Source organism: Coregonus clupeaformis, chromosome 15, assembly GCF_020615455.1.
Source record: "Coregonus clupeaformis isolate EN_2021a chromosome 15, ASM2061545v1, whole genome shotgun sequence".
Lineage (NCBI taxonomy): Eukaryota > Metazoa > Chordata > Actinopteri > Salmoniformes > Salmonidae > Coregonus > Coregonus clupeaformis.
This window is the reverse complement of record NC_059206.1, coordinates 44,247,519-44,268,174: the sequence shown is the minus strand read 5'-3', so window position 1 is coordinate 44,268,174 and position 20,656 is coordinate 44,247,519. Positions and strand designations below refer to the sequence as shown.

At 42.8% G+C, this 20,656-nt stretch overlaps 2 protein-coding genes across 3 annotated transcripts; both read left to right on the top strand.

Moving 5' to 3' along the window:
• The first annotated feature begins 967 nt into the window (after window positions 1-967).
• On the top strand, window positions 968-7,713 carry LOC121582357 (forkhead box protein N4-like). Its single transcript, XM_041898090.1, has 10 exons — window positions 968-1,107; window positions 1,531-1,621; window positions 4,800-4,963; window positions 5,055-5,167; window positions 5,254-5,364; window positions 5,508-5,659; window positions 5,808-5,904; window positions 6,034-6,250; window positions 6,369-6,716; window positions 6,868-7,713. Exons 2-10 carry the CDS (start codon window positions 1,551-1,553, stop codon window positions 7,095-7,097), a joined length of 1,503 nt encoding a protein of 500 aa, XP_041754024.1. The 5' UTR covers window positions 968-1,107; window positions 1,531-1,550; the 3' UTR covers window positions 7,098-7,713.
• Window positions 7,714-7,811: 98 nt separating this feature from the next.
• LOC121582355 (synaptic vesicle 2-related protein) lies at window positions 7,812-18,457 on the top strand. 2 transcript variants are annotated; one of them, XM_041898088.2, is made up of 16 exons: window positions 7,812-8,638; window positions 12,761-12,915; window positions 13,484-13,569; window positions 13,688-13,786; window positions 14,056-14,127; window positions 14,826-14,950; window positions 15,693-15,756; window positions 15,887-16,012; window positions 16,155-16,283; window positions 16,413-16,489; window positions 16,638-16,714; window positions 16,901-17,008; window positions 17,158-17,269; window positions 17,447-17,528; window positions 17,605-17,694; window positions 17,806-18,457. In XM_041898088.2, the coding sequence occupies exons 1-16, from the start codon at window positions 8,577-8,579 to the stop codon at window positions 18,028-18,030; spliced, it is 1,689 nt and encodes a 562-aa protein (XP_041754022.1). In that variant the 5' UTR covers window positions 7,812-8,576; the 3' UTR covers window positions 18,031-18,457. The 2 variants fall into 2 exon arrangements, with proteins under 2 accessions (XP_041754022.1, XP_041754023.1); XM_041898089.2 differs by lacking the exons at window positions 7,812-8,638; window positions 12,761-12,915 and adding an exon at window positions 13,289-13,392 and having other exon boundaries at window positions 17,806-18,455.
• The last annotated feature ends 2,199 nt before the right edge of the window (window positions 18,458-20,656 follow it).

Sequence of the window (20,656 nt, the reverse complement as noted above, 5' to 3'; positions counted from 1 at the left end):
CTGAATCTGATCTGGATATGACAGAGAAGGAGGAGACCAGCTCATCTGTGTGTTGAGGGATGCTTGCTGAGAAGTGGGAAGTTGATACAAGGGTGAGAGCAGCTCTATAAACATTAATTGTGGACACACATCCTTACCTATAGCACCTGGATTTATGGACAACCCATAATGCAACAGCCCCTGCAAATTTGCTGTCATAGTGTCCTAATTTCCTTCTGTTTTTTTTTTTTAGGTTGGCCTCGTTCCCTGTTCTGTTCATCAGAGATCACTAGACATAATGCCACTAGACCTAGACAAATCCCCAATTTGAGAAAATATTCTTGCAATATACAGAGAATCATACTCTGTGTCGTAAAACGGCACATATCACTGTAATTTTAACACTTTTCTGTCTGGAACTCTTGATAGCAACTAGTTAGGTGACTAAACTCAACTCAGAAACTTCCTTCACCATGGCGTTGAGTTAAGTCAGCTAGATAGAAACTAGTATAGCCTACAACATACTGATAACGATCCAAATAATATACAGTAATCATTTCCTGTTTGCTGCTGTTGATAACATACCATACCTGGGGCAAATTGAGTGTGTTCAGATTATTAATTTATGGGAACGAGGCTATGTGTAACAGTTCTGATGATTGTGGGGGGGATACATTTCAAGAGCAACTAGACGATAAACTTGCCCACTCCATTGGCACGGCTAAAAAGTATTGAAATCGCCTAAAAAAAATTGGGAGGTGGACGGACCTAGGCTAAGTAATTGTTTAGCAGGAACACTCGGCCTATTGAGCAAAATATACGCTAAACATGTTTTATACAAGCAATATAAATATTTGCAAACTGTTGAATAACCTCCCCTTTCAAATAGCATCATCCCCACTTGTCCATGTTGTTTGCTGCTTATTTCACTGCTATCATTGAGCCTGAAAACAGACGCTACTGCTCCTCCTCCCCTCTCCGCGCCTCATCGACCACCTTCCCGCCGCAGCCCATCAAACCGCGCAGCCAAGCGCGCGGGGTCGAAATTCGAACCAAACAGTGCCAGTGGTGCTGATGAACAGCTCCTCGCCAGAGTGGAGTCGACACTGGACAGTCGGAGACAGAAGAGTGAGTTTTAAAACGCTTTGGAAGGTGAATGAATGGAATCAAACTTAACGTTGAAAAGAACACCTTTGGATTCTTTCAGAACATGTTAGCAAGGTGTTGTTAATACAGCTGTTTACATTTCATGTAACGTAGCTAGCTATCTCTGATAACTATCTCTGCTATCTCTGATAACTAGCTGGCACAGTAACGTTAAATACTTGTCCCATACTATTGTAGTAGCATTGGGAGCTAGCTTGCAACGTTAATTAGCTAACTAGACAGTCAGGTATGGGTCAGGTAACTAAGCGGGATAGCTAAATGTTAACTAGCTAGCTGTATCTGTCAGTATGCCAGTTTTGTCAACTAACCACAAATAGAACATTGAAAATCTTTGAACTAACGTTAGCTAGCTAGCTACAGTAACAGTGGCTATTTATCTTTCAGGAGAGGATACCACCCCCAGAATGACGGCAATTCTCAGAAATTCTGGAAGTAACGTTAACGTTAATCATCACACCTCATCACAGGATTTCAGGTAGAGCTAGCTAACGTTAATCACATCATCAGGCTGTCACTTGTCTGAACTAGCTAACTCTGGAAAGCTTGGCAGGCAAACCTTATGGTTTAGGTTAACGTTATGGTTTGCTAAGAGCCTACCCCCCCTCTCTCTCTCTTTCACTCCATCACCCCCCCCTCCTCCCCTGTGTGTGTGTGTGTGCGTGTGCGTGCGTGTGCGCGCGCGCGCGCGCGTGTGTGTGTGTGAAAATATGCACACACAAAAAACATTACAATGAATAATTTTTGGTCCGAATGGATATGTCAGCGCCCATCAGCTTTGTTTTCAGTCCTGCTGTTGGGGAAAGGGAGGAGAGGGGGATATATATCCCTGGGTGTCTGGTGGTGGGGACTTTGGAGGGGGTGGCCTCAAAAATAGAAAACAAGGGGACAGTGCTTATGGTTACCCCTGGGGGGAGGACTTGCTTCACTGCCTTTCTAATTTGTACTGGTAATCGAAACGGGTGAACACATCGTTCACACATCGAACACTTCTTCCTAGAGTGGACAAGTTAGAGTAAAGAACAGCTTTTTTCCTCGTCAATCAGAGCTTATGTCAGCTAGGTTGTGGCTCAGTGCACTGGACCTGCTTGTCTCTAGTCTTCTCATTGTGTTTATTTGGAGTTCACCTAGCGACATTGTTGTTGTTGAGTAAAGGGACATTTACATCAGAAGGAATCATTATTTTGTGCTAAGCTAAATTGAGGGGTATTATTTTTGGCACAGTTACATGGATGTTTCCCTCCAAAAGGTTGGTGTTTTTTCTGATTTTATGTGAAGTTACTTTTCAAGCAATCAAGTTCAGAGATTGTTTGCAGTCAAATTGTCATTGAATGAACTTCAGTCACTTTTATCATGCTGGATATTCTGTTCCCACATTAATATAACTTTATTGTAATGTTCTCACTGTAGTCTAATTTCTTATGTTTACTAACTAGTTTCTTAACTTAAAGCCTATGGCCCATTGATTGAAAACCAGATCAGCTCTTTAGTCATTAGCCTTCTTTCAATGGAGTTAATTCAACACATTGACCAAACCCTGACTGTCAAATGAACCACAATCAAACTTTAATGGCCTGCTACAGTTTATAGACCGGGTTTTCACATTATAGTACTTATAGTTATTAACCATTCCCTTTTTGGCTTGTTGGTATGAAACCGCCCACACAGGGTCTCCAAGCAACACATTTATCAAGTGACTAAAAATAAATCTGCCTTTTGATAACAGTGTGTGTGGGTGGAGCTCAAAGGTTATGTAAAAAAAAACTGTAAGGCCAGACTGATGTCATTTTTATGCACAAAAAAAATGCATTACAGTCATGCATGTTATTGTAATGTCTGTTTAGCAGAGTCAACAGCATTAAGCCTGCCTGCCAGGCTATTGCTCCCCTCAGGGAGTCCCCTTTACTAGAGAGCGGTTGGTTGTAGTGCATAGGGTCTGGTGGTGACAGAGAAGCAGATGGCTCTCCTTTAACTCTCTTGTCAATTAGCTGTCACTCAACCAGATTAATGCAGGCTTTGGTCATCATGGGGATGGGGGTGGAGTGGGTTGGGACAATCAGGGAACAGCCCTCTGGAAACAATAGAGCCACGTGCCACTGGGCTGGGGACTGTTGTTCGGGACACAAAAACTAATCATTATTCAATGGCCAGACCAACTGTTGCAGACAATTTGCACACAGTGTACCCGACCCTATGTGCACAGTGTCCCTGACCCTACTACACATTTTCAATACTGTGGGTGTGCCCCTGTGTATTGTGATTCAGCCAATGGAGCATTAGGAGCAGTGGTCACCTGATGTTACATCACCTTGTTTTTCAGTGTCTGGAAATGTCCTTTATGCAAATTAGGTCAGAAAAGTATACTGAACAAAAATATAAACGCAACATGTAAAGTGTTGGTCCAATGTTTCATGAGCTGAAATAAAAGATCCCAGAAATGTGCCATAGGCACAAAAAGTTGATTTAGCTCAAATTCTGTACACAAATTTGTTTACATCCCTGTTAGTGAGCATTTTTCCTTTGCCAAGATAATCCATCCACCTGACAGGTGTGGCATATTAAGAAGCTGATTAAACAGCATGATCATTACACAGGTGCACCTTGTGCTGGGGACAATAAAAGGCCACTCTAAAATGTGCAGTTTTGTCACACAACACAATGCCACAGATGTCTCAAGTTTTTAGGGAGTGTGCAATTGGCATGCTGACTGCAGGAATGTCCACCAGAGCTGTTGCCAGAAAATTTAATGTTCATTTCTCTACCATAATTTGCCTCCAACGTCATTTTAGAGAATTTGGCAGTACGTCCAGCCGACCTCACAACCGCAGACCACGTGTATTGCGTTGTGTGGGTGAGCAGTTTAATGATGTCAACATTGTGAACAGAGTGCCCCATGGTGGCGGTGGGGTTATGGTATGGGCAGGCATAATGAACAGAGATATCGTGACGAGATTGTCGTGCCATTAATCCGCTGCCATCACCTCATGTTTTAGCATGATAATGCATGGCCCCATGTCGCAAGGATCTGTAAACGATTGCTGGAAGCTTGAAAATGTCCCAGTTCTTCCATGTCCTGCATACTCACCAGACGTCACCCATTGAGCATGTTTGGGATGCTCTGGATCGACGTGTACGACAGTGTGTTCCAGTTCCCACCAACATTTAGCAACTTCACAGCCATTGAAGTGGGACAACATTCCAAAGGCCACAATCAACAGCCTAATCAACTCTATGTGAAGGAGAGGTGTCCCTCTGCATGAGGCAAATGGTGGTCTTTCCCAGATACTGAATGGTTTTCTGATCCACGCCCCACATTTTTTTTAAGGTATCTGTGACCAACAGATGCATATCTGTATTCCCAGTCACGTGAAATCAATAGATTAGGGCCTAATGAATGTATTTCAATTGACTAATTTCCTTATATGTACTGTAACGCAGTAAAATCTTACAAATTGTTGCATGTTTCGTTTATATTTTTGTTCAGTGTATTTTACATTTCAACTCAATGCAAGCAGAAAAAGAAGAGTTGCTAAAGTTTCAGTGACCTCTTGTCTTGATAAGCTGAGGGCAGTGGTAATATACATTATAAGGAATATGTTTATCCCGTAAGTCCCTTACAGTAGATATAATCAGCTCCTTGTGTGTGTATCTGTCAGGCTGCTGACCACTGAGCCGTCCCTGCAGAGTGAGGAGCTGGGGGACCTGCAGTCTCTGTCCTGGCTAACCACCGTGGATGTACCCAGGCTGCAGCAGATGGCCACAGGCAGACTGGCCTTCAACAACACAGGGCCCCAAAGCAGCATACTGGAACTACACACAGGTGAGACACAATACACACTCACACACACATACACACACACACAAACAAACCAAAAAACAATCTGGCCTGAAACATAAACTCTTTTTTTCAGACCAGCAAAGCAACATGAGTACAGCACTAGGACATAATACCATGGCCCCTCCACATAGCAACATGCAAAACACTTATATTGGAATGAACTACCTCAACAATCAAAATGGAAATGTAAGTATATTTTGAGGTCTTACTGTTGTAGTTATTTTTTAATCAACACTGTTCTTCCCCTCCTACTGTGTGTCTTTGTGTTTCAGATGGCAGGATTCCCAGGAAGTGGTGTGCCTGCCTCAGGATACCAGTCCTCCCCGGTCCACTGCTTCCATTCCCCCCAGCAGGCCTACAGCCCAGCTCAGGCTGTGCAACAGGTAACACATCCACCGACTGTTTCAGAAGTGTTTCTGAACTCTTATGAACGTAAGACTTTATAACAGAGAGATGCAGAGTATTTCTATCACTTGTAATTCATTCAAAGACAGCCTTATATGTGGCTTGGTTTGCTTTTTCCCAGCATTCCCCCAGCAGCCTGTACAACAGCACCTCCTACCATAACCATAACCTGTATGATCAGCAAGCAGCAGTCATGAGCATCACCAACCCCCACAGCAACCAGGATCTGCTACAACAACTCAAGGCCTTTCCTAAACCTATCTACTCCTACAGGTAGGGCACACTAACGCATTCAATTCTCCATTTTCCATTGACATTTCATCTGTACCGTTTTAACACAGTTTGTAAAGCAGACTAGTGGTCAGAACAATTGGAACTGAGCAAAAATGAAAATGCATGATATTTTGACGGTTTTCGCCAGCTGCCTGATTGCTATGGCTCTGAAGAACAGCCGGACAGGCAGCCTTCCTGTCAGTGAGATCTACGGCTTCATGAAGGAGCACTTCCCTTACTTCAAGGTGAGGAGCAGGGAGATGCTGCTTTACACACATGAGATTCTCAGGGCTCGTGGAAGTTTGGGAACATCAGCAACATTGTATATGATCAGTATAATGTTTTTTACTGATGTATGGTTCTCCACCCTACAGACGGCACCTGACGGCTGGAAGAACTCTGTGAGACACAACCTGTCTCTGAACAAGTGCTTTGAGAAGGTGGAGAACAAGCAGGGAGGCTCCTCCTCCTCCACTCGTAAGGGCTGTCTATGGGCCCTCAACCCAGCCAAGATCAACAAGATGGAGGAGGAGATGCAGAAGTGGAAACGCAAGGACCTGACTGCCATCCGCCGCAGCATGGCCAACCCTGGTGAGACCTGGCAGGGGAGGATGGGAGAGGAAACAAGACAAGAATTGCGACATTCTGATTCATTATATAATATTGCTTGATGAGTATTTATAGCTAATGCTCTTGTCTTGGCTCTCAGATGAGCTGGATAGGCTGATCACAGACCGACCGGACGGCTGCCGGAGAAAGCCCTGTGACCCTAGGATGACATGTGTCCCTTCCAGCCCCTGTGGTCCCCCGCTGTCTGGACATCTGCAGGCCTCCCTCCCCTTCCACCACCAGGCCCAGAATCACACCCTCCTAGGAGAACCCAGCTCCCCTGTACCCGCCCGGACCCCTCCCCTCCATGCTGTCCCAGACTACTCCCACAGCCCCTTCCCCCAGCAGCAGCCCTACAGACATCCCCACAGCCACAGCTTGTACGGCCTCCACCCAGACGTCACAGCCGAGGTGGACGCTCTGGACCCCAGTATCATGGAGTTTGCCGGTAGGTTCTGATGAGGATAGGAGGGATGTTACCATATGTTTAAAATGAAAATGACATATTTGTCTTCACCATAACTGTTTGTTTTAACCTATGGTGATTTGGTTAATGATTTGTTTTAACCTGTGATAACGTGTTTGTTTCTGTCTTTCAGGGAGCCTATGGGAGGAGATGAGGGAGGAAAGCTTCAGCCTGGAGACTCTGGGTACCTTTAACCACTCTCCTCTGTGCCTGTCTGACTGTGGGCTGACTGGCCCCAGCACTGGACAGCCCCTGGTGGACCGACAGGTGGCCGGGCTGTACACCAGCCACACCACCCCAGCTGTTCCCTCCCAGTACATCACCACCACAGAGGCCGGGGGCCAGGCCATCGCCCAGCTCTGACTTTGACTGTGAAACACTGATATACAGTGTATTAAACACTGATATACACTAGGACAGACTATGGGAAGACCACTACTGTTGAACCTGCAAGTCCCCGCACCAACTGTATGAGAATCCAGAACTTTTCCCCACCTGACAGGATGTCTCGCCCCTTTTATGTATGTTTTTTGTTTTTTACTGATTCCTGTTTCTACACCAAAGCACATAAGAAGCAGCCAAAATCAACAAGCGTAGGTATGTTTGATTGGGTCTGTCAGCTTTTTACAGTGATGAGGATAATGTGTTTGTGTGTGTGGATCTTTGGAGGTAAAATGCAATGCCACTTTATCTCTACAAGAGCCGGTGTCAATGTTGGTTTCTGTGAAGATACGTAGATGTTGTCGGTGAAACTCTTCTGTTATCTAGGCTATTCCTTGTGGAGGTAAAGTCTTATTGATTTACTATCTTGTGCAAACAATACTTTTTATTTTACTGGATTTGACTTTGGTACTGTAGCTTGATAGTCTGTTTGAAGTACTATAGTACTGCTAGGCAGGTATTATCTCTGCATTTTCTGTGTATTTATTTGGGTTCATTTGTATTTATTTACTATGCTCTGAGTAAACTCTTGATGTCATGCCTTACAACAATTATTTTTTATTGTAATATAGAGGACTTTTACATGTTCATGTATTTTAGAAAACTAAACATTTTTAACTAAAGATTATTAATGTGAAGGTATTAAAGCCTTAGCAGATTCACCTATTTGAAACTGAAAATAGACTCCTGTGGCTACTATGGATTTGTCTAACTGTAAATATTTACAGAAGAAATATTTGCAGATGCCATTTGCTATTGTTACTAAAGACTTCAATCTTGAGATGAATCTGACAGACAGCTATACCCCTCTGATGGCCGTGACCCTGCTCTCTGAGGGTGTCTCAAGGGATGTGGGATATGCAAAAAACACATTTCCATTTCACATCTCACACTTGTACAGGTTACACACTTGTGTGAATCTGGACAAATATAAGTGCCCCCTATTTGACCTTTGACCTTGAGGTTTTTCAGCTTGTTCGCTTGAATGTCAATAGTGCACTGAGGTAGGCAATAGTGTGATGCAAGAGCACCGTCTATTGTCAGTCTAGAGTATTGCGACAAAGTGGTTATTTTAATATCCATACTGTACATATCCCAAGTATCATTTGTAAAAGTGGTTGTATAATCCTTATGTAAACGTAATACATAGTAGTGACAATGGTACAATTAGGCAGTATGAGGCCAATGGTTTTAAGTTCATTGTCTTTTACATTCTTTTTCCTACCACTCCCAAAATGTTGTTTACAGTAGATTTAACTCCTCCCTCTCCCTTCCCTGAGGGCTTTATTCCTATTGGATGACTGACTGTAATTTGAGATAGAAGATACCCCAGCAGGTTTAACCAACTCAACAACACCTGAAACCAGGTGCTCTCAGTCCCTGTTCTTCAGCCTTATCGACATGAGCAACTGGGGGAAAACATCCAAGATAAGTTACCAGCAATGGAGGAATCCTGAAATCAGGTACAGTAAATATCAAACTCTCATAAATTGTAGCTTACTGGAGTTTTCTATGAAAGGAATCACACTTAATGATATGTTGAAGTGCAAGGTGAATGACCTAGTTTTCCATTAGATAATACCTGTAGGGGAATCATAGGGGGAAGGAAACCGGATAAGTTGCATAGGTGGGTCGTTCCATGAAATGAGTGCCTTTTATATTTTAAGTAGAAATTGTGCACCAATATTGAATTCTAAAAGCCTGTTATACACTGAACAAAAATATAAACGTAACATGTAAAGTGTTGGTCCCATGTTTCATGAGCTGAAATAAAAGATCCCAGAAATGTTCCATGCAAACAAAAAGCTTATTTCTCTAAAATGTTGTGCACACATTTGTTTACATCCCTGTTAGTGAGCATTTATCATTTGCCAAGATAATCCATCCACCTGACAGGTGTGGCATATCAAGAAGCTGATTAAAGAGCATGATCATGACAAAGGGGTACTTTGTGCTGGGGACAATTAAGGCCACTCTAAAATGTGCAGCTTTGTCACACAACACAATGCCACAGGTGTCTAAAGTTTTGAGGGAATGTGCAATTGGCATGCTGACTGCAGGAATATCCACCAGAGCTGTTGCCAGCAAATGTAATGTTCATTTCTTTACCATAAGCCGCCTCCAACGTCGTTTTAGAGAATTTGGCAGTACGTCCAACCAGCCTCAAAACCGCAGACCATGTGTATGGCGTTGTGTGGGCAAGCGGTTTGCGGAGGTCAACATTGTGAACAGAGTGCCCCATAGTGGCGGTGGGGTTATAGTATGGGCAGATATATAAACTATGGACAACGAACACAATTGCATTTTATCGATTGGCAATTTGAATGCACAAAAATACTGCGACGAATTCCTGAGGCCCATTTTTTAAAAGGTATCTGTAACCAACAGACGCATATCTGTATTCCCAGTCATGTGAAATCCATAGATTAGGGCCTAATGAATTTATTTCAATTGACTGATTTCCTCATATGAACTGTAATTTAGTAAAATCGTTGAAATTGTTGCATGTTGCGTTTATATTGTTGTTCAGTATATTAAAGTGCCCTTTAATATAGATCAGATAGAGAATTTAATAAATCTGAATTTTAATATAAATTCTGTATTTTGATGTGTCCCTTTATGCACCCTCTGTGACTTCTAGGAAGATTTTAACCCACTTAATCCCAACATTTCTCCAAGTTTTCACCACCATTGTAAAGTCCTAGTTATTAAATTGCTTTGACAAAGTCATTTCTAAAGATTATTATTTATTAAATGTGTGATTCATTAGTGATTTATTTACATCTGTCCTACATTTTAAGGTCAACCCTTTTACATGAACTGAACTCTTATTTTAATGTGGTGAAACTAGTCCTTTAAAAAAGATATAGAGCTGGTTCTACTGTTTTTGAGCGGGTCAAAGATAACATGTCAACCCTGTTACCCATACATAGACAGGCTAGAAAGTTTTTAATATAAAAAAATTGTGAAGCTTACTTTGAATTGCCCCTCCGTGTTGCACACAATAAACGTCCATTCCCCTTGTCACAAGGTGATTTATGGCTGTTTTAAGATGAAATCTTCAACCTGTTACAGTCAACCTTGATACTTTCTTTGGCACTTTTTTTTTTTTTCTCTAGAGATGGGAAGATTTGTTTTTTTAATGTAGAACATGTGCTCTTTATGACAGAATGTTAAAATGAGGTGAAATCAAATTTATTTATTTTTTTACCAAGTTACACTACTCAAAAGGCACCCAATTGGTGGAACGACCCAGGTACACTGGGCTTGCCATGTTATCAGTAGATTGATTCCTGTTGCTGTTGTTGTCATTTGTATTTGTATTTATTAAGGATCCCCATTGCTGGACCCTACTCTTCCTGGGGTCCAGCAACATTAAGGCAGTTATATACAATTACAAATATGACATGACATTACATTTCATAACACTTTTCAAAACACATTAAGTGTGTTCCCTCAGTCCACTACTCTACTACCACATATCTACAATACAAAATTCATGTGTACGTGTGTGTAGAGTGCGTGTCTTATCATGTGTATGTGTAAGCGTGTATCTGTGCCTGTGTGTGTGTCTCTTCACAGTCCCTGCTGTTCCATAAGGTGTATTTTTATCTGTTTTTTAAATCTTGATTCTACTGCTTGCATCAGTTACCTGATGTGGAATAGAGTTCCATGTAGCCATGGCTCTACGTAGTACTGTACGCCTCCCATAGTCTGTTCTTGACTTGGGGATTGTGAAGTGACCTCTAGTGGCATGTCTTGTGGGGTATGCATGGGTGTCCGAGCTGTGTGCTAGTAGTTTAAACGGACATCTCAGTGCATTCAGCATGTCAACACTTCTTACAAGAACAAGTAGTGATGAAGTCAATCTCTCCTCCACTTTGAGCCATGAGAGATTTACATGCATATTATTATGTAAGCTCTCCGTGTACATTTAAGTGCCAGCCGTGCTGCCCTGTTCTGAGCCAATCGTAATTTTCCGAGGTCCCTTTTGTGGCACCTGACCACACGACTGAACAGTAGTACAGGTGCGACAAAACTAGGGCCTGTAGGACCTGCTTTGTTGATAGTGTTGTTAAAAAGGCAGAGTAGCGCTTTATTATGGACAGACTTCTCCCCATCTTAACTACTGTTGTATCAAAATGTTTTGACCATGACAGTTTACAATCCAGGGTTACTCCAAGCAGTTTAGTCACATCAACTTGCTCAATTTCCATATTATTTATTACAAGATTTAGTTGAGGTTTAGGGTTTAGGGAATGATTTGTCCCAAATACAATGCTTTTAGTTTTAGAAATATTTAGGACTAACTTATTCCTTGCCACCCTTTCTGAAACTAACTGCAGCTCTTTTAAGACTTGCAGTGATTTCACTCACTGTAGTAGCTGACGTGTATAGTATTGAGTCATTCGCATACATAGACACACTGGCATGACATTAGTAAAGATTGAAAAAAGTAAGGGGCCTACACAGCTGCCCTGGGGAATTCCTAATTTTACCTGGATTATGTTGGAGAGGCTTCCATTAAAGAACACCCTCTGTGTTCTGTTATAGCAGACTTAACTGACTTAGCAGACTTATAAAGACTTAACACATAAGTTATTCCAGCAGCAGACTATGATCGATAATGTCAAAAGCTGCACTGAAGTCTAACAAAACAGCTCCCACAATCTTTTATTCCTCAATTTCTCTCAGCCAATCATCAGTCATTTGTGTAAGTGCCATGCTTGTTGAATGTCCTTCCCTATAAGTGTGCTGAAAGTCTGTTGTCAATTTGTTTACAGTAAAATAGCATTGTATCTGGTCAAACACAATTTTTTCCAAAAGTTTACTAAGGGTTGGTAACAGGCTGATTGGTCGGCTATTTGAGCCAGTAAAGGGGGCTTTACTATTCTTGGGTAGCATAATTACTTTTGCTTCCCTCCAGGCCTGAGGGCGCACACTTTCTAGTAGGCTTAGATTGAAGATATGGCAAATAGGAGTGGCAATGTTGTCTGCTATTATCCTCAGTAATTTTCCACCCAAGAGTTCAGACCCTGGTGGCTTGTCATTGTTGATAGACAACAATAATTTTTTCACCCCTTCCACACTCACTTTACATAATTCAAAATTACAATGCTTGTCTTTCATAATTTGATCAGTTATACTTGGATGTGTAGTGTCAGTGTTTGTTGCTGGCATGTCATGCCTAAGTTTGCTAATCTTGCCAATGAAAAAAATTATTAAAGTAGTTGGCAATATCAGTGGGTTTTGTGATAAATGAGCCATCTGATTCAATGAATGATGGAGCTGAGTTTACCTTTTTGCCCAAAATATAACTTAAGGTGCTCCAAAGCTTTTTACTTTCATTCTTTATATTATTTATCTTTGTTTCATAGTATAGTTTCTTCTTTTTATTCAGTTTAGTCACATAATTTCTCTATTTGGAGTAGTTTGAATAGCATATTGAATAGTCATCATGGACAATACAGTAGATTCAGTATGAAATAAACCTATGGCATTCATGAAGTCACATCAGGATGTTGTCATTCTCTTGATCTATTACTTTCTCTGTATTGTTTATTATGTGTATTGTTTGGTTTCAGTGTGGTGACGTTTCGAGGTACAGGGGGAGACAGTCTGTGTCACGATGATGAGGATCAGTGTGGAGACTATGAGGTCTACACCACGGGGATGCAGACTGTGGACCTTGGGGAGCGCAGTACAGGACCCCACGTATCACACAACAGCCCCACTGAAGGTTTCACTGATTTATATTTTGTTTCGTCTAGCATCTATTGACTGCTCATTTGTTGTTTAGAATTACCTGATGCTCTTGAACCCATGGATTTATGAAAATATGCTATTCAAACTAAATACTGAACCATACAACATTTCCCAAAGATTGAGCTTGATTAAACCACTGTCCACTCAATTCATCAACACTTTTTCTCAGTTTACCTTTACTTATTGATACGAGAACGCCTATGGCATTGTTATCTTGAACTTTACCCAACTCTTCATCCAATTAACACTAATTGGACACAAACGTCTATGCCAGTTAAACAACCAATCAATCTCTCTCAACTAGAATACTCTTCTGACATCATCATTCAGCGCCTAATATCATGTTAGCGCTTGTCCAATTGTTACATTGTTTTAGTAACCATTTCTGATCATGGTTCATAATATTAATTAAGTAGTTCCTGGTCTGTTGTAGAAAAAGCAGCATGTATGGGTAAGTTTGTGAACAACAGAAAATGTGATTGAATATATGTTGTTTTGGGATTTTATTATAACTTGCCACCTCTTTCTCTCTGCCCTGTCAGATACCTTTACGGTGGAGGATGCAGTGGAGGCCATTGGCTTTGGAAAGTTCCAGTGGAAGCTTTCTATCCTTACTGGACTGTCATGGGTTAGAGACTGGGATTGATTCCTAAGACAGACATGATCTTAAATATTTTCAATTTGTGGATCAACAACCCTTTCTAATCATGAGCTGCTCACTGACTCTCATGTTGTGTTTACTGTAGATGGCGGACGCCATGGAGATGATGATCCTGAGCATCATATCCCCTCAGTTGCACTGTGAGTGGAGGCTGCCCAGCTGGAAGGTGGCTATGCTAACAGCGGTCAGTCTCATTCTGTCACCTAAACATAATCTCTTAGGCTTTTAGACTGGGGTTATTCTCTCATAAGCTTTATCGCATTAGTTTGATTACGCCATGTATTCATCACATTTGTCCTAATCATATAGGCTTCATTAAGGCTTGTAAGGGTAGCCACCAGCTAGAGAGGAAATGCTTTAGGCATACAGCCAACATTTAAAAAGTATTTGTAGTAATCATTCATTTGATGTCAATGTTACAGTGATGTCATCAGGTCACTTCTTCTCTCTCAGGTGGTGTTCATTGGGATGATGTTCAGCTCGACTCTATGGGGAAATATATCTGACAAGTATGGCAGAAAAGTAGTAAGTTTCAGTCTGCAATTGTTTAACATGTATAAAAGGTTGAGATCTTACAGCTATGATTTGGTCATGTGATGGTGAAATACACTGAGTGTACAAAACATTTGCTCTTTCCATGACAGACTGACCTGGTGAATCCAGGTGAAAGATATGATCCCTTATTAAAGCCACTTCAATCAGTATAGATGAAGGGGAGGAGTCACATTAAAGAAGGATTTTTAAGCCTTGAGACAATTGAGACATGGCTTGTGAGTGTAGGGTTAGTTTGAAGGGTGTTATTTTTTTTGTATTACGAAGTATAATGGATTTATCTTATAGTCCAGTTGGTGGATTGTGTATGTGTGCCATTCAGAGGGTGAATGGGCAAGACAAAAGATTTTAAGTGCCTTTGAACAGGGTATGGTAGTAAGTGCTTGGTGCACCGGTTTGGGTCAAGAATTGCAACACTGCTGGGTTTTTCACGCTCAACAGTTTCCTGTGTGTATCAAGAATGGTCTGCCACCCAAAGGACATCCAGCCAACTTGACAACTGTGGGAAGCATTGGAGTCAACATGGGCCAGCATCCCTGTGGAATGCTTTTGACACCTTGTAGAGTCCATGCCGCTACAAATTGAGGCTGTTCTGATGGCAAAAGGGGGTGCAACTCAATATTAGGAAGGTGTGCCTAATGTTTTGTACACTGTATTTGTGTGCTGAACAGGGTCTGACGATGTGTATGGTGTGGGTCCTATACTACGGCTTCCTCAGTGCCTTTTCCCCGGCGTATGGCTGGGTCCTGGTGCTGCGTGGCCTGGTGGGCTTTGGCATCGGAGGAGCCCCACAGTCGTGAGTGATGTACTCTGTAAGGCACAGACAGCACACCTGACCTGGCTTCCTCAGTGCTGCACTCTGTTGCAATGCAGTGGAATAGAACACATCAGACTTTGTTGTACAACAATGTCACTGTCCAGATTTCCAAGATGACAGTCATGCATGAAAGATGATCATCATAAATTCATCCTAAATGCCACTTGTACAGTATCATCGAGATGCACTGTAAAATACTGTTGAAATTACTGATGTCTTTGAAATTACTGCGTTAGTCTCTGAGTTGAACATTTCTAAATGTGGTTTATCTGCAGTGGCGCTGATCAGGCTGAATTAACAGAACACTGTTATTGTAGCACACCGGCATTCTCTCTTGGGACAGTTAGACCTGTGAAGATGGCAGAGCGACAATAACTCTCCAACCAGGAACAAAACAAGTGTATTTTTAGCCCTGAGTCTGAGTGATAGAACTGGTTCCAGACTCAATGATTCAGAACCAGAACATACTGCCTTTTGTTATGCTTTTGTTATTGAAATACTGACTGTTAAAGTAGTTTATTTTGTACTGAATGTAACTGATTCTGTTGAACCTGTTATTTTATAGCCAAGGCAACGGTTTAACTTTCTGACCAATATCGGGCCGCCCTATTACCTGTATAAGTTAATGTTGTATGCAATGCTTATTTGAATTCCCTATAGGTGTGCTCTGCATCAGGTAGAAAAGTAATTTTTAGATTCATTAATGGACATTTTCTTTCAGGGTGACGTTGTACTCTGAGTTCCTCCCAAGGAAGTCAAGAGCCACCTGCATTATGCTGATTGAGGTACTTTCTGTCCACTGGCCTTTATCATATTTTTACTATTGCATTAGTTTTATCTCATAAGAAAATCAACCATTTCTGGAGTAGTGTTCCATCCTACAGTGACTAATCCTCTTGTCTTGGCGGCCATCAGATATTCTGGGCCCTTGGCGCTGTGTTTGAGGTCCTTCTGGCCATCTGGATCATGCCTACCATGGGCTGGCGCTGGCTGCTTGGCCTGTCTACTGCACCCCTGGTGGTCTTTGTTACCCTCTGTTTTGTAAGTAATACGACTGAACTGAGACCTGCAGTATGTATTGTTCTGAAACAATGGTTGACATGCATCACAAAGGTGGGTGATACTGAACACATAGGTAGTGGATGAAGTGTGTCATATGCATGTGTGTCTGTGTCTGATACAGTGGCTGCCGGAGAGTCCCCGCTTTGATGTGCTTTCGGGAAACAGGAAAAATGCTATGAAAACATTAAGACTCATCGCTGCCAACAACGGGAAGAGCATGCCAGTTGGGGAGCTTATTGACAATAAACATGTGAGACCGTATAATTGGTGTGGTGTGTGTGCATTCATGTGGTATGTGTTTATCTGAGACTATCTTAGCTTACAACATTTTGTGTATTCACGACAATTGCTTGGATGTGCTTTTTCCATATTTGTAAAGGAGGAGGATCGTGGTAGGATCCGAGATCTCTTAACTCCTCAATATCGCAGAACCACTCTTCTCCTGTGGTTTATATGGTAAGTCGATTTTGCTCTCATTTTCAGACCTCTCATTAGCTCACTATCTTGATTCAACCAGTGCACCCTGTCCTCCCAGTTCGGAGAACCTCAGAAACCCAGAGTTGGGCCCTTTGTGTGATCTGTGTTTGCATGGTGTCTGTCTCAGGTTTGTCAATGCCTTCTCCTACTATGGCCTGGTCCTCCTGACCACTGAGCTATTTCAGGCAGGAGACGCGTGTGGTGGTGAGTGACAGCTGGTCTGTATGTTACTCTAAAAGGTTGAAACTTTCCTTTTGATAGTCTTAAGCAGAAACTTCTGCACCGCCCTAACAATCAAACATGTTAAACAGTACTGCAAGCCTGCACTTCTAGTTGCTCTTTTAGAACCTTTGACTTAATGTTTAAAAAAAAATACAAAAATTCCTCCAGCCATCACCCAAGGTGCCAAGACTGAGCCAAAGTGCGAGCTGGAATGCAAATACTTGACGTTAGATGACTACAAAGACCTACTCTGGACCACCTTAGCTGAATTTCCAGGTGAATAACATTTAAGGCATTTATGTACCGTAGATACTGTTCAGCAGTAATTCAACGGAACTGAATCTTGTGTTTTGTTGATGTGCTGAGTGGGACATTCTGTATGTGTGCGGCCATGTCAGTTGTTTTTATTTATCCTGTCTCTGCAGGACTTTTTTTGACATTGTTTGTGATCGATCGGATTGGCAGGAAGAAAAGCATGGCGATGTGTTTCCTGATGTTCTCTGTGTGCATTCTGCCCCTGTACGCTTGTGTTGGAAGGTAAGTGCTCTCTTCACCTTGGCCAGGTCCGAGATTGGAGAACCTTGGTAATCAAGGGCCTTCAATCTGAACTGGCCCAGTTAGTCACTGATTGGCTTCACCCATTCTCTTAACACTGTGTGGGGGTGACACAGCTGTGTTCATGCTCTGCTGATGTCTCATACTCTCGCTCTACAGGGTGGCTCTCACAGTCTTCATCTTCATCGCCAGAGCATTCATCACTGGGGGATTCCAAGTTGCTTATGTCTACACACCTGAGGTAAGCATTTTTAGGTAGATACAAAACCTCAACTTCTGCTGTTGAGGACTTTTTGTATAAATTAGTATTTTTGTAGGTATACCCCACAGCCACCAGAGCTCTGGGCATCGGGACCTGCAGTGGGATGGCCAGGGTGGGTGCCCTCCTAACTCCCTTTGTAGCACAGGTAATCATAACCCTGTACTTAATTTGAATCTAAGACATCCTAACCCCTCAGAGGACTTACGGCCCTCTGGCTCCCCAGCACTGCTAACCTTCAGCTGTTTGTCCCTTACAGGTGCTGCTCAAGAAGTCTGTGTACCTGACACTGTCCGTGTACTGCATCTTCTGCCTGCTGGCCACAGGCGCGTCCATGCTGTTGCCCATTGAGACCACAGGCCTGGGCCTGCAGGAGTCTAGTCGAATCACAGCCGGTCAGGAGGAGATGGAAACAGGCCAGATGTCAAATAGCTCTGACGATTCTCCAACGCACACCAGCTATGGATCATCCTATAACAGCTGATGAGGACAATAGGGTGGAGTAAGGCGTTGAGAGAAATGAAGAGGACTTGATTATTCCCACTTCAGTCTTTCCCTCAGATGCCACACAAAAGCATAATAAAGATGGGACAGTTTACAAGCTGGAACGCCACGCAGACCTTATTAGATGGGAAGAGACCTCAAGTTACAGCACATTAGCAAGACTACACTTAAATTTCTACACCAGCATTTTTTTTTACAGGACTTTGATGACTGAGTATTTATAGATATTGTATAGCCTGAGAGACTGAGAACCCCTTCAAATTTCTCTATGAATTTTCCTATAATTATTTTGATAATTTAAGATAATATAGACATGCCAATAAAGAATACCTCCATATGCACCCATGTATTGCAATAATGAATATCTGTGCAGGTGCATGAGTTCTGAGATTTGTCTACTATTGTTCCTTGCTTGAATTTCCCACTTAAAATGTGCAAATAAGGGGGCCTGCCGAGTGGCGCAGCGGTTCATTCCCGGGCTGTGCCACAACCGGCCGTGGCCGGGAGTCCCATAGGATGGCGCACAATTGGCCCAGCGTCGTCCGGGTTAGGGGAGGGTTTGGCCTGGGCTTTACTTGGCTCATTGCACTCTAGCGACTTCTTGTGGTGGGCCGGGTGCCTGCAGGCTGACACCGGTCACTGGTTCAACAGTGTCTAAGGCACATTGGTGCGGCTGGCTTCCGGGTTAAGGAGCGCGGTTAGGCAGGTCATGTTTCGGCAGACGCACGACTCCACCTTCGCCTCTCCTGGGCCCGTTGGGAAGTTGCAGCGATGAGACAAGATCGAAAATTGGGGAGAAAAATACAACATAAATATAAATTTGCAAATATTCACATCAATACATTTCATGATAAATAGCATTTGGTTTCTGGGTGGGGAGTGTGATAGGTTACTACAGACTAACGTAGCAGGCGTAAAAGAAACGCCTGAAACTAGAGCCCTTACATACTGGTCTTGAGGAGAAATAAAAAAAACTGTTGAAGTTCTCTTCTGCACTGTTTAACCAATCCAGTAAATGTGGAGGAGGAGTTAAGCTGGAGTGTCGCCTTGTTAACGTCCAAAAGCGTTAACAAGGCACATTCCATTTCACCTGAAAACGTTGGGGAATGGGTGTAACCTTGGTTCTCGGAGTAGAGTAACGGGTCGACAAATGACCTATGGGAACTCCTTCACACGATGTGATTGTGCTTAATGTCAAAGATGTTTACATTCACGCCATACCCTTACTGTACCCACCAGTGGAGGCTGGTGGGAGGAGCTATAGGAGGACTGGCTCATTGTAATGGCTGGAATGGAATTAATGGAACAGTATCCAATTTGCGTTAGATACCGTTCCATTAATTCCATTCCAGCCATTATAATGAGCCCTTCCTCCTATAGCTCCTCCCACCAGCCTCCACTGGTACCCACGTGACCTGTCACTATAAAAGGGGGTGTGGTGTGACATACTGTCTTTCTATTTTTTACATACTGTCAATTACTTCACTCGAACCTCACGGAGGTGGAGGAACGACATGAAAGCTTGGCGACCCATTACTCTACTCAGAGAACCAAGGTTACATCCGTAATTCAACGTTCTCTTTTGTTTTCAGAACGGGTCTCCAAACGACCTATTGGAGACTCATCATTTAACTTAGTCCAGATGAGTCCCTGAGATGTCCTTTTATCCGCAACAGAATATAATTACCCAACAGAACACAACACAGAATTTCAACTGTTGTATACAACCGTATACACAAGCAAGCTGAAAGCTAGAACTTACAACATGAGGCTTCAATTGGGTGCAACAGCACAAAGAGGGAAGGCCTCTGTATAGAACATCCATCTCACTGATAGTTGGGAAGTATGTACAAGGTTCACGGTACACACACTTATCTGGGTTGAGAGAGCGTGCCGTGTCCAGAACCACAGACCCCACTGATGGTGTGGACATAACATTGAGTCCGTAGGGATTAATCACTCCAGAGAATGTGTTTCCACTGCTCCAGAGTCCAATGGCGGCCAGCTTTACACCACTCCAGCCGACTCTTGGCATTGCGCATGGTGATCTTAGGCTTGTGTGCGGCTGCTCGACCATGGAAACCCATTTCATGAAGCTCCCGAAGAACAGTTATTGTGCTGAAGTTGCTTCCAGAGGCAGTTTGGAACTCGTTAATGTGTTGCAACCGAGGACAGACGATTTTTACACGCTACGTGCTTCAGCACTCGGCAGTCCCATTCTGTGAGCTTGTGTGGCCTACCACTTAGTGGCTGAGCCGTTGTTGCTCCTAGACGTTTCCACTTCACAATAACAGCACTCACAGTTGACCGGGGCAGCTCTAGCAGGGCAGAATTTTGAAGAACTGACTTGTTGGAAAGGCGGCATCCTATGACAGTGCCAAATTCAAAGACACTGAACTCTTCAGTAAGGCCATTCTACTGCCAATGTTTGTCTATGGAGATTGTATGGCTGTGTGCTCGATTTTATACACTTGTCAGCAACGGGTGTGACTGAAATAGCTGAATCCACTCATTTGAAGGGGTATCCACATACATTTGTATGTATAGTGTATGTGTGGCTCTGAGGTAACGGGATAGACCCGAAGCTAACTAGCTAATACACAAGG

What these genes read in the sequence shown, in the direction of transcription:
- LOC121582357 (XM_041898090.1), top strand. Translation starts at nt 1,551, where the DNA reads ATGACGGCAATTCTCAGAAATTCTGGAAGTAACGTTAACGTTAATCAT. An exon ending in CAGCTCAGGCTGTGCAACAG is followed by an intron (nt 5,365 to 5,507) that starts GTAACACATCCA and finishes GCTTTTTCCCAG; the next exon opens with CATTCCCCCAGCAGCCTGTA. An exon ending in CCGCAGCATGGCCAACCCTG is followed by an intron (nt 6,251 to 6,368) that starts GTGAGACCTGGC and finishes CTTGGCTCTCAG; the next exon opens with ATGAGCTGGATAGGCTGATC.
- LOC121582355 (XM_041898088.2), top strand. Translation starts at nt 8,577, where the DNA reads ATGAGCAACTGGGGGAAAACATCCAAGATAAGTTACCAGCAATGGAGG. An exon ending in CTTCTCCTGTGGTTTATATG is followed by an intron (nt 16,490 to 16,637) that starts GTAAGTCGATTT and finishes TGTCTGTCTCAG; the next exon opens with GTTTGTCAATGCCTTCTCCT. An exon ending in CACCTTAGCTGAATTTCCAG is followed by an intron (nt 17,009 to 17,157) that starts GTGAATAACATT and finishes CTGTCTCTGCAG; the next exon opens with GACTTTTTTTGACATTGTTT.